The 13,609-nt window shown below is 41.7% G+C and overlaps 1 protein-coding gene across 2 annotated transcripts in view; it reads right to left on the reverse strand.

The window, feature by feature from the left end:
- The window catches only part of LOC146752724 (ankyrin repeat domain-containing protein 26-like), a 53,451-nt gene that overhangs the window by 24,584 nt on the left and 15,258 nt on the right, over nt 1–13,609 (reverse strand). For both annotated transcript variants that reach the window (XM_085531378.1, XM_085531379.1), the window contains 10 exons: nt 13,369–13,430; nt 12,248–12,350; nt 10,504–10,565; nt 9,383–9,485; nt 7,639–7,700; nt 6,518–6,620; nt 4,775–4,836; nt 3,654–3,756; nt 1,910–1,971; nt 790–892 (listed from right to left, as the gene is read on the reverse strand). In XM_085531378.1, the coding sequence (XP_085387504.1) occupies nt 790–892; nt 1,910–1,971; nt 3,654–3,756; nt 4,775–4,836; nt 6,518–6,620; nt 7,639–7,700; nt 9,383–9,485; nt 10,504–10,565; nt 12,248–12,350; nt 13,369–13,430 (825 nt within the window). The remainder of the gene's footprint in view (nt 1–789; nt 893–1,909; nt 1,972–3,653; nt 3,757–4,774; nt 4,837–6,517; nt 6,621–7,638; nt 7,701–9,382; nt 9,486–10,503; nt 10,566–12,247; nt 12,351–13,368; nt 13,431–13,609) is intronic.

Here is a 13,609-nt window from a genome sequence, read left to right on the forward strand (position 1 = left end):
TTTTCGAACACTAGGTGGTCAAGTAACATGGAAATACATTAGAAAGACTACCACAGTCACCTCTTCCCCCCTCCCACACTGATTTCAAGCTTAGCAGAATCATATGAAGCAGACATTAAAGACAATTGGTAAGTTGATTTATGGATTCCAGAAGCTTGCTAAGATTTGGTGTCTGCTTACAAAAATAAAATTGGACTTGCCTTTTAGGCTATGTCATTGAATCCATATTATAAGCCACATTGCCAAAGCACTCTCAAAAAGATAAAAGCTTTATTCCAATAGCAAAACTTTCCAGCACACTTATGATCAATCAGGATGGTCATAAAGCAAATGCCATGAGCTGCAGGTGGAAACCCGCAGAAACATAACAAGAATTTGCCCACATATTTTAGTTTTTAAAGAAAAACAGGAAACTAAAAAAAATTAAATAAACAAACAAAAAGATCAACCAAATGATATTTTTCTTCTGCTGATTATCCAGAAATATCCAAATCCTCAGACAGATAAATCTTAAACCAGATACCACTCTCACCACTTTAAGCAACCACTTAAAGCAAAGAAAAACACCCGAACAAACACATATCCAAAAAGTATACATAATGAATGCAAGAACCGCCTGGACTAATCAAGCAGGCCAGCAAGTTCAGTGTTCACTGCTGTTAATTAACATCAGCCAAGCACTTCATTGCTACAGCACATACTCACTGAACAACAGGACTAACAAGGAAAACAAAAGAAAAAGTTCACTTGTCTATAAACACAGACAAATCCAATCTATGAGATAGTTACCCTTGTTGTGCTCCCCTGAAACACTCTGCAAGCGTACTCCATGTTCAACTGCAGGTGGGAGAAACACAGGAGGAGATGCTTTCCTCGAACCTTCAGAACACGGCTGTATAATACAGTACATACGCGTAAGAATTTGTACAAAACAATTTTTTTAAAATAAAATCTAACAAAGGCTTTTGCATTTTAAATAAAAGGGCAAAAAAATCCTCACAATTCATCTAAACTATTCCATAATGTTGATTAAGGCTGGCAAATCACAGAGCCACACAAGAAATTAACACAGGAAATCAAGATGTTGATTGTGAACAAGAAGCTGCAGCTCCGTGTTGATTGAACATTGGCATCAAATTTGCACCTGGCATTCAAATATCAGCCTACATTGCTGGGGCACATGTCCCACAATGTTGAGTGAGTGCATCACTACGTTGCAAAAGCAAGATTTGATTTGCTTAAAGGCCAAAAAGGCAAAGCTGATAGCGATTAAGCTATCTAGAAAGTCTTGTATTTTTAAGAAAGGAGTGGGGAATTAGTTTTTTTCCCAACAACAAAGGCTAGAGGGGAAGTAGCTACAGACCCTGCTCACTCTCATCTTGAGAATTATCAGACAGAAAGGATAAACACAGCCAGCACACTTGGTGTCTGCTGAACATGATTTTCAAAATCGGATTAAGTCTATCTAGAGAAGACAGAGGTTCTATACAGAAAAATCTAAATGTCTGGGTTGCTCAGTGTATTGGCATCCGTTAAACTCTGACTGGATCAGCAGAATAGATCTGAATAGTAGGAAAAAAAAAATCCTCACAAAAATATGCCTGAGAAGTTCATAAGTTTAAAAGCAGCAATAAACTGCTGTATTAAAACTGTTCTAGAAAATCAACTCCAAAGCCTGCAGCCAGGAGGCCAACGTAAGTAGTCTGACATAACTTTGTCCCAGTACTATCTCAACAGAGAACCTACGCTACAGGTATTTCAATGACCCTCAGATACAGGACATCGAGCAGCAGCAACATGGGGTAAATAAGCCTCACCAGGGGCGGGGCTCAACGCAAAGGCAAGCTCTCACGTAGTTCTCATCTGGCTCTCCCACAGACCGGGGAGATGCACATATCACAGAAAGTACCTCAGAATCCCAGGGAGAATCAGACTCTTCCTTTTTCTCTGTTCCTACTGCTGGCAGAGCACCTACAAAAAAATGGACAAAGAGAGACACTGAGAATTTACTGCACTCCACTTTTATACCCCATCAGTCAAACAAAGGATCTGAAAGATGAGTAACAGTACTACAGCAAAGGACAAACCAAGAAATGAGTTACACTCAACGGTAGCTTTACACCCAGTCACATCACAGTATTCTGTTTTCTCCTCTTCATTTCTTTTCCAGCAAAAGATGCATAAGAATGGTGGCTGACATGACAATGTCCCTCGTGTTGGGACAACGTTAAGGAAGAAACTCCAGCATGCTTCAGTCTCAGCATATGGACACCCTGAGTCATCTTCCCTCTTGCCTACACCTCCATCATCTGGCACTTACTATCACATTCCACTCTACAGGACATACCACAAAAGCACGATACAAAACAACCTCACACTAAGAGGAAGCTGCCAACACACACGGCTCCTTGCTTAGTGCTATCAAGGGATACCTCACCTGACCATGATTCATAATCCTGCAACTTCTGACCAGGTACATACATAAGAAACTGACATTTAGGAATGAAACAGAAGCTCACAGCTCCAATACAGTCCAGAACACTGCAAGCATTTTAAATCTTATCACTTCAAAGTCTAGTATCTTCTGACCACCAAACTCCCATCTAGAGCAGATCACAGTCAGTTCTCTCTTCTAAGCTACTCCATTATGTAAAACAAACTCAGGATTGACTCACACAGAAACGCAAGGAAAATTTACAGGAATGAGCCAGACAGGAGCAATGGCGTCCACTCTGGAAAACCATAACTGCTGATTCCAGCCTGAGTGCTGACTATTCACGCTTTTCCAAAATAAACTCTTTGCACATAAAATGCACTAAGAGAAAAGTGAATGCACCGTGAGTGCTGCTTCCACACCTTCTGAGCAGCAACTGACCAATAGCTACACGAGCTCTGAAAACATCTACAGCAACAAGATATCCTCTGGAGACGGACATACTATCTTCTGCTCTGAGACCCTGGGGTGAGTACCTAAGCACCCACCTCTCTCTGAGGTCATGCTCTCAAGCATACAAACGAGTAGCACAGGAGAGATCTCCTACATTTTACAACTGAACAAGGTGAGGCACTGGAAGAGTCTTCTCTGACTTTGAATCAGGTCAGCTCTTGGCTGAAGCCCTGAAAAACCACAGCTTTTCAATCTGATAGTACCCATTAGAAAGGGAATCAATAGTGTCACACACAAGGCACACTAGACTACCTACTTGTTTTGTGCAGATCAAGGAGAACACAGCAACAAAATTAATAAAGAAACTTGCATCATACATAATCATTAGGAACCCAGCACCACCATTTATGACCTTTAGGAAAGAACGAAAAGCAACAAAAGCTGCAGACCTTCTCTACCACAGCAGGCTAGGGTTCACAGCTAAATCTTAAACCAGATACCACTCCCACCACTTTAAGCAACCACTTAAAGCAAAGAAAAACACCCGAACAAACACATATCCAAAAAGTATACATAATGAATGCAAGAACCGCCTGGACTAATCAAGCAGGCCAGCAAGTTCAGTGTTCACTGCTGTTAATTAACATCAGCCAAGCACTTCATTGCTACAGCACATACTCACTGAACAACAGGACTAACAAGGGAAACAAAAGAAAAAGTTCACTTGTCTATAAACACAGACAAATCCAATCTATGAGATAGTTACCCTTGTTGTGCTCCCCTGAAACACTCTGCAAGCGTACTCCATGTTCAACTGCAGGTGGGAGAAACACAGGAGGAGATGCTTTCCTCGGACCTTCAGAACACGGCTGTACAATACAGTACATACGCGTAAGAATTTGTACAAAACAATTTTTTTAAAATAAAATCTAAGAAAGGCTTTTGCATTTTAAATAAAAGGGCAAAAAAATCCTCACAATTCATCTAAACTATTCCATAATGTTGATTAAGGCTGGCAAATCACAGAGCCACACAAGAAATTAACACAGGAAATCAAGATGTTGATTGTGAACAAGAAGCTGCAGCTCTGTGTTGATTGAACATTGGCATCAAATTTGCACCTGGCATTCAAATATCAGCCTACATTGCTGGGGCACATGTCCCACAATGTTGAGTGAGTGCATCACTACGTTGCAAAAGCAAGATTTGATTTGCTTAAAGGCCAAAAAGGCAAAGCTGATAGCGATTAAGCTATCTAGAAAGTCTTGTATTTTTAAGAAAGGAGTGGGGAATTAGTTTTTTTCCCAACAACAAAGGCTAGAGGGGAAGTAGCTACAGACCCTGCTCACTCTCATCTTGAGAATTATCAGACAGAAAGGATAAACACAGCCAGCACACTTGGTGTCTGCTGAACATGATTTTCAAAATCGGATTAAGTCTATCTAGAGAAGACAGAGGTTCTATACAGAAAAATCTAAATGTCTGGGTTGCTCAGTGTATTGGCATCCGTTAAACTCTGACTGGATCAGCAGAATAGATCTGAATAGTAAGAAAAAAAAAAATCCTCACAAAAATATGCCTGAGAAGTTCATAAGTTTAAAAGCAGCAATAAACTGCTGTATTAAAACTGTGCTAGAAAATCAACTCCAAAGCCTGCAGCCAGGAGGCCAACGTAAGTAGTCTGACATAACTTTGTCCCAGTACTATCTCAACAGAGAACCTACGCTACAGGTATTTCAATGACCCTCAGATACAGGACATCCAGCAGCAGCAACATGGGGTAAATAAGCCTCACCAGGGGCGGGGCTCAACGCAAAGGCAAGCTCTCACGTAGTTCTCATCTGGCTCTCCCACAGACCGGGGAGATGCACATATCACAGAAAGTACCTCAGAATCCCAGGGAGAATCAGACTCTTCCTTTTTCTCTGTTCCTACTGCTGGCAGAGCACCTACAAAAAAATGGACAAAGAGAGACACTGAGAATTTACTGCACTCCACTTTTATACCCCATCAGTCAAACAAAGGATCTGAAAGATGAGTAACAGTACTACAGCAAAGGACAAACCAAGAAATGAGTTACACTCAACGGTAGCTTTACACCCAGTCACATCACAGTATTCTGTTTTCTCCTCTTCATTTCTTTTCCAGCAAAAGATGCATAAGAATGGTGGCTGACATGACAATGTCCCTCGTGTTGGGACAACGTTAAGGAAGAAACTCCAGCATGCTTCAGTCTCAGCATATGGACACCCTGAGTCATCTTCCCTCTTGCCTACACCTCCATCATCTGGCACTTACTATCACATTCCACTCTACAGGACATACCACAAAAGCACGATACAAAACAACCTCACACTAAGAGGAAGCTGCCAACACACACGGCTCCTTGCTTAGTGCTATCAAGGGATACCTCACCTGACCACGATTCATAATCCTGCAACTTCTGACCAGGTACATACATAAGGACTGACATTTAGGAATGAAACAGAAGCTCACAGCTCCAATACAGTCCAGAACACTGCAAGCATTTTAAATCTTATCACTTCAAAGTCTAGTATCTTCTGACCACCAAACTCCCATCTAGAGCAGACCACAGTCAGTTCTCTCTTCTAAGCTACTCCATTATGTAAAACAAACTCAGGATTGACTCACACAGAAACGCAAGGAAAATTTACAGGAATGAGCCAGACAGGAGCAATGGCGTCCACTCTGGAAAACCATAACTGCTGATTCCAGCCTGAGTGCTGACTATTCACGCTTTTCCAAAATAAACTCTTTGCACATAAAATGCACTAAGAGAAAAGTGAATGCACCGTGAGTGCTGCTTCCACACCTTCTGAGCAGCAACTGACCAATAGCTACACGAGCTCTGAAAACATCTACAGCAACAAGATATCCTCTGGAGACGGACATACTATCTTCTGCTCTGAGACCCTGGGGTGAGTACCTAAGCACCCACCTCTCTCTGAGGTCATGCTCTCAAGCATACAAACGAGTAGCACAGGAGAGATCTCCTACATTTTACAACTGAACAAGGTGAGGCACTGGAAGAGTCTTCTCTGACTTTGAATCAGGTCAGCTCTTGGCTGAAGCCCTGAAAAACCACAGCTTTTCAATCTGATAGTACCCATTAGAAAGGGAATCAATAGTGTCACACACAAGGCACACTAGACTACCTACTTGTTTTGTGCAGATCAAGGAGAACACAGCAACAAAATTAATAAAGAAACTTGCATCATACATAATCATTAGGAACCCAGCACCACCATTTGTGACCTTTAGGAAAGAACGAAAAGCAACAAAAGCTGCAGACCTTCTCTACCACAGCAGGCTAGGGTTCACAGCTAAATCTTAAACCAGATACCACTCCCACCACTTTAAGCAACCACTTAAAGCAAAGAAAAACACCCGAACAAACACATATCCAAAAAGTATACATAATGAACGCACGAACCGCCTGGACTAATCAAGCAGGCCAGCAAGTTCAGTGTTCACTGCTGTTAATTAACATCAGCCAAGCACTTCATTGCTACAGCACATACTCACTGAACAACAGGACTAACAAGGAAAACAAAAGAAAAAGTTCACTTGTCTATAAACACAGACAAATCCAATCTATGAGATAGTTACCCTTGTTGTGCTCCCCTGAAACACTCTGCAAGCGTACTCCATGTTCAACTGCAGGTGGGAGAAACACAGGAGGAGATGCTTTCCTCGAACCTTCAGAACACGGCTGTATAATACAGTACATACGCGTAAGAATTTGTACAAAACAATTTTTTTAAAATAAAATCTAACAAAGGCTTTTGCATTTTAAATAAAAGGGCAAAAAAATCCTCACAATTCATCTAAACTATTCCATAATGTTGATTAAGGCTGGCAAATCACAGAGCCACACAAGAAATTAACACAGGAAATCAAGATGTTGATTGTGAACAAGAAGCTGCAGCTCTGTGTTGATTGAACATTGGCATCAAATTTGCACCTGGCATTCAAATATCAGCCTACATTGCTGGGGCACATGTCCCACAATGTTGAGTGAGTGCATCACTACGTTGCAAAAGCAAAGATTTGATTTGCTTAAAGGCCAAAAAGGCAAAGCTGATAGCGATTAAGCTATCTAGAAAGTCTTGTATTTTTAAGAAAGGAGTGGGGAATTAGTTTTTTTCCCAACAACAAAGGCTAGAGGGGAAGTAGCTACAGACCCTGCTCACTCTCATCTTGAGAATTATCAGACAGAAAGGATAAACACAGCCAGCACACTTGGTGTCTGCTGAACATGATTTTCAAAATCGGATTAAGTCTATCTAGAGAAGACAGAGGTTCTATACAGAAAAATCTAAATGTCTGGGTTGCTCAGTGTATTGGCATCCGTTAAACTCTGACTGGATCAGCAGAATAGATCTGAATAGTAGGAAAAAAAAAAATCCTCACAAAAATATGCCTGAGAAGTTCATAAGTTTAAAAGCAGCAATAAACTGCTGTATTAAAACTGTGCTAGAAAATCAACTCCAAAGCCTGCAGCCAGGAGGCCAACGTAAGTAGTCTGACATAACTTTGTCCCAGTACTATCTCAACAGAGAACCTACGCTACAGGTATTTCAATGACCCTCAGATACAGGACATCGAGCAGCAGCAACATGGGGTAAATAAGCCTCACCAGGGGTGGGGCTCAACGCAAAGGCAAGCTCTCACGTAGTTCTCATCTGGCTCTCCCACAGACCAGGGAGATGCACATATCACAGAAATACCTCAGAATCCCAGGGAGAATCAGACTCTTCCTTTTTCTCTGTTCCTACTGCTGGCAGAGCACCTACAAAAAAATGGACAAAGAGAGACACTGAGAATTTACTGCACTCCACTTTTATACCCCATCAGTCAAACAAAGGATCTGAAAGATGAGTAACAGTACTACAGCAAAGGACAAACCAAGAAATGAGTTACACTCAACGGTAGCTTTACACCCAGTCACATCACAGTATTCTGTTTTCTCCTCTTCATTTCTTTTCCAGCAAAAGATGCATAAGAATGGTGGCTGACATGACAATGTCCCTCGTGTTGGGACAACGTTAAGGAAGAAACTCCAGCATGCTTCAGTCTCAGCATATGGACACCCTGAGTCATCTTCCCTCTTGCCTACACCTCCATCATCTGGCACTTACTATCACATTCCACTCTACAGGACATACCACAAAAGCACGATACAAAACAACCTCACACTAAGAGGAAGCTGCCAACACACACGGCTCCTTGCTTAGTGCTATCAAGGGATACCTCACCTGACCATGATTCATAATCCTGCAACTTCTGACCAGGTACATACATAAGAAACTGACATTTAGGAATGAAACAGAAGCTCACAGCTCCAATACAGTCCAGAACACTGCAAGCATTTTAAATCTTATCACTTCAAAGTCTAGTATCTTCTGACCACCAAACTCCCATCTAGAGCAGACCACAGTCAGTTCTCTCTTCTAAGCTACTCCATTATGTAAAACAAACTCAGGATTGACTCACACAGAAACGCAAGGAAAATTTACAGGAATGAGCCAGACAGGAGCAATGGCGTCCACTCTGGAAAACCATAACTGCTGATTCCAGCCTGAGTGCTGACTATTCACGCTTTTCCAAAATAAACTCTTTGCACATAAAATGCACTAAGAGAAAAGTGAATGCACCGTGAGTGCTGCTTCCACACCTTCTGAGCAGCAACTGACCAATAGCTACACGAGCTCTGAAAACATCTACAGCAACAAGATATCCTCTGGAGACGGACATACTATCTTCTGCTCTGAGACCCTGGGGTGAGTACCTAAGCACCCACCTCTCTCTGAGGTCATGCTCTCAAGCATACAAACGAGTAGCACAGGAGAGATCTCCTACATTTTACAACTGAACAAGGTGAGGCACTGGAAGAGTCTTCTCTGACTTTGAATCAGGTCAGCTCTTGGCTGAAGCCCTGAAAAACCACAGCTTTTCAATCTGATAGTACCCATTAGAAAGGGAATCAATAGTGTCACACACAAGGCACACTAGACTACCTACTTGTTTTGTGCAGATCAAGGAGAACACAGCAACAAAATTAATAAAGAAACTTGCATCATACATAATCATTAGGAACCCAGCACCACCATTTGTGACCTTTAGGAAAGAACGAAAAGCAACAAAAGCTGCAGACCTTCTCTACCACAGCAGGCTAGGGTTCACAGCTAAATCTTAAACCAGATACCACTCCCACCACTTTAAGCAACCACTTAAAGCAAAGAAAAACACCCGAACAAACACATATCCAAAAAGTATACATAATGAACGCACGAACCGCCTGGACTAATCAAGCAGGCCAGCAAGTTCAGTGTTCACTGCTGTTAATTAACATCAGCCAAGCACTTCATTGCTACAGCACATACTCACTGAACAACAGGACTAACAAGGAAAACAAAAGAAAAAGTTCACTTGTCTATAAACACAGACAAATCCAATCTATGAGATAGTTACCCTTGTTGTGCTCCCCTGAAACACTCTGCAAGCGTACTCCATGTTCAACTGCAGGTGGGAGAAACACAGGAGGAGTTGCTTTCCTCGAACCTTCAGAACACGGCTGTATAATACAGTACATACGCGTAAGAATTTGTACAAAACAATTTTTTTAAAATAAAATCTAACAAAGGCTTTTGCATTTTAAATAAAAGGGCAAAAAAATCCTCACAATTCATCTAAACTATTCCATAATGTTGATTAAGGCTGGCAAATCACAGAGCCACACAAGAAATTAACACAGGAAATCAAGATGTTGATTGTGAACAAGAAGCTGCAGCTCTGTGTTGATTGAACATTGGCATCAAATTTGCACCTGGCATTCAAATATCAGCCTACATTGCTGGGGCACATGTCCCACAATGTTGAGTGAGTGCATCACTACGTTGCAAAAGCAAAGATTTGATTTGCTTAAAGGCCAAAAAGGCAAAGCTGATAGCGATTAAGCTATCTAGAAAGTCTTGTATTTTTAAGAAAGGAGTGGGGAATTAGTTTTTTTCCCAACAACAAAGGCTAGAGGGGAAGTAGCTACAGACCCTGCTCACTCTCATCTTGAGAATTATCAGACAGAAAGGATAAACACAGCCAGCACACTTGGTGTCTGCTGAACATGATTTTCAAAATCGGATTAAGTCTATCTAGAGAAGACAGAGGTTCTATACAGAAAAATCTAAATGTCTGGGTTGCTCAGTGTATTGGCATCCGTTAAACTCTGACTGGATCAGCAGAATAGATCTGAATAGTAGGAAAAAAAAAAATCCTCACAAAAATATGCCTGAGAAGTTCATAAGTTTAAAAGCAGCAATAAACTGCTGTATTAAAACTGTGCTAGAAAATCAACTTCAAAGCCTGCAGCCAGGAGGCCAACGTAAGTAGTCTGACATAACTTTGTCCCAGTACTATCTCAACAGAGAACCTACGCTACAGGTATTTCAATGACCCTCAGATACAGGACATCGAGCAGCAGCAACATGGGGTAAATAAGCCTCACCAGGGGTGGGGCTCAACGCAAAGGCAAGCTCTCACGTAGTTCTCATCTGGCTCTCCCACAGACCAGGGAGATGCACATATCACAGAAATACCTCAGAATCCCAGGGAGAATCAGACTCTTCCTTTTTCTCTGTTCCTACTGCTGGCAGAGCACCTACAAAAAAATGGACAAAGAGAGACACTGAGAATTTACTGCACTCCACTTTTATACCCCATCAGTCAAACAAAGGATCTGAAAGATGAGTAACAGTACTACAGCAAAGGACAAACCAAGAAATGAGTTACACTCAACGGTAGCTTTACACCCAGTCACATCACAGTATTCTGTTTTCTCCTCTTCATTTCTTTTCCAGCAAAAGATGCATAAGAATGGTGGCTGACATGACAATGTCCCTCGTGTTGGGACAACGTTAAGGAAGAAACTCCAGCATGCTTCAGTCTCAGCATATGGACACCCTGAGTCATCTTCCCTCTTGCCTACACCTCCATCATCTGGCACTTACTATCACATTCCACTCTACAGGACATACCACAAAAGCACGATACAAAACAACCTCACACTAAGAGGAAGCTGCCAACACACACGGCTCCTTGCTTAGTGCTATCAAGGGATACCTCACCTGACCATGATTCATAATCCTGCAACTTCTGACCAGGTACATACATAAGAAACTGACATTTAGGAATGAAACAGAAGCTCACAGCTCCAATACAGTCCAGAACACTGCAAGCATTTTAAATCTTATCACTTCAAAGTCTAGTATCTTCTGACCACCAAACTCCCATCTAGAGCAGACCACAGTCAGTTCTCTCTTCTAAGCTACTCCATTATGTAAAACAAACTCAGGATTGACTCACACAGAAACGCAAGGAAAATTTACAGGAATGAGCCAGACAGGAGCAATGGCGTCCACTCTGGAAAACCATAACTGCTGATTCCAGCCTGAGTGCTGACTATTCACGCTTTTCCAAAATAAACTCTTTGCACATAAAATGCACTAAGAGAAAAGTGAATGCACCGTGAGTGCTGCTTCCACACCTTCTGAGCAGCAACTGACCAATAGCTACACGAGCTCTGAAAACATCTACAGCAACAAGATATCCTCTGGAGACGGACATACTATCTTCTGCTCTGAGACCCTGGGGTGAGTACCTAAGCACCCACCTCTCTCTGAGGTCATGCTCTCAAGCATACAAACGAGTAGCACAGGAGAGATCTCCTACATTTTACAACTGAACAAGGTGAGGCACTGGAAGAGTCTTCTCTGACTTTGAATCAGGTCAGCTCTTGGCTGAAGCCCTGAAAAACCACAGCTTTTCAATCTGATAGTACCCATTAGAAAGGGAATCAATAGTGTCACACACAAGGCACACTAGACTACCTACTTGTTTTGTGCAGATCAAGGAGAACACAGCAACAAAATTAATAAAGAAACTTGCATCATACATAATCATTAGGAACCCAGCACCACCATTTGTGACCTTTAGGAAAGAACGAAAAGCAACAAAAGCTGCAGACCTTCTCCACCACAGCAGGCTAGGGTTCACAGCTAAATCTTAAACCAGATACACCTCCCACCACTTTAAGCAACCACCTAAAGCAAAGAAAAACACCCGAACAAACACATATCCAAAAAGTATACATAATGAACGCAAGAACCGCCTGGACTAATCAAGCAGGCCAGCAAGTTCAGTGTTCACTGCTGTTAATTAACATCAGCCAAGCACTTCATTGCTACAGCACATACTCACTGAACAACAGGACTAACAAGGAAAACAAAAGAAAAAGTTCACTTGTCTATAAACACAGACAAATCCAATCTATGAGATAGTTACCCTTGTTGTGCTCCCCTGAAACACTCTGCAAGCGTACTCCATGTTCAACTGCAGGTGGGAGAAACACAGGAGGAGATGCTTTCCTTGAACCTTCAGAACACGGCTGTACAATACAGTACATACGCGTAAGAATTTGTACAAAACAATTTTTTTAAAATAAAATCTAACAAAGGCTTTTGCATTTTAAATAAAAGGGCAAAAAAATCCTCACAATTCATCTAAACTATTCCATAATGTTGATTAAGGCTGGCAAATCACAGAGCCACACAAGAAATTAACACAGGAAATCAAGATGTTGATTGTGAACAAGAAGCTGCAGCTCTGTGTTGATTGAACATTGGCATCAAATTTGCACCTGGCATTCAAATATCAGCCTACATTGCTGGGGCACATGTCCCACAATGTTGAGTGAGTGCATCACTACGTTGCAAAAGCAAGATTTGATTTGCTTAAAGGCCAAAAAGGCAAAGCTGATAGCGATTAAGCTATCTAGAAAGTCTTGTATTTTTAAGAAAGGAGCGGGAAATTAGTTTTTTTCCCAACAACAAAGTCTAGAGGGGAAGTAGCTACAGACCCTGCTCACTCTCATCTTGAGAATTATCAGACAGAAAGGATAAACACAGCCAGCACACTTGGTGTCTGCTGAACATGATTTTCAAAATCGGATTAAGTCTATCTAGAGAAGACAGAGGTTCTATACAGAAAAATCTAAATGTCTGGGTTGCTCAATGTATTGGCATCCATTAAACTCTGACTGGATCAGCAGAATAGATCTGAATAGTAGGAAAAAAAAAAATCCTCACAAAAATATGCCTGAGAAGTTCATAAGTTTAAAAGCAGCAATAAACTGCTGTATTAAAACTGTGCTAGAAAATCAACTCCAAAGCCTGCAGCCAGGAGGCCAACGTAAGTAGTCTGACATAACTTTGTCCCAGTACTATCTCAACAGAGAACCTACGCTACAGGTATTTCAATGACCCTCAGATACAGGACATCGAGCAGCAGCAACATGGGGTAAATAAGCCTCACCAGGGGCGGGGCTCAACTCAAAGGCAAGCTCTCACGTAGTTCTCATCTGGCTCTCCCATAGACCGGGGAGATGCACATATCACAGAAAGTACCTCAGAATCCCAGGGAGAATCAGACTCTTCCTTTTTCTCTGTTCCTACTGCTGGCAGAGCACCTACAAAAAAATGGACAAAGAGAGACACTGAGAATTTACTGCACTCCACTTTTATACCCCATCAGTCAAACAAAGGATCTGAAAGATGAGTAACAGTACTACAGCAAAGGACAAACCAAGAAATGAGTTACACTCAACGGTAGCTTTACACCCAGTCACATCACAGTATTCTGTTTTCT

This window comes from Coturnix japonica, unplaced genomic scaffold (assembly GCF_054131305.1).
Source record: "Coturnix japonica strain WE unplaced genomic scaffold, WE-NBRP24 Scf042, whole genome shotgun sequence".
NCBI classification, from domain to species: Eukaryota; Metazoa; Chordata; class Aves; order Galliformes; family Phasianidae; genus Coturnix; species Coturnix japonica.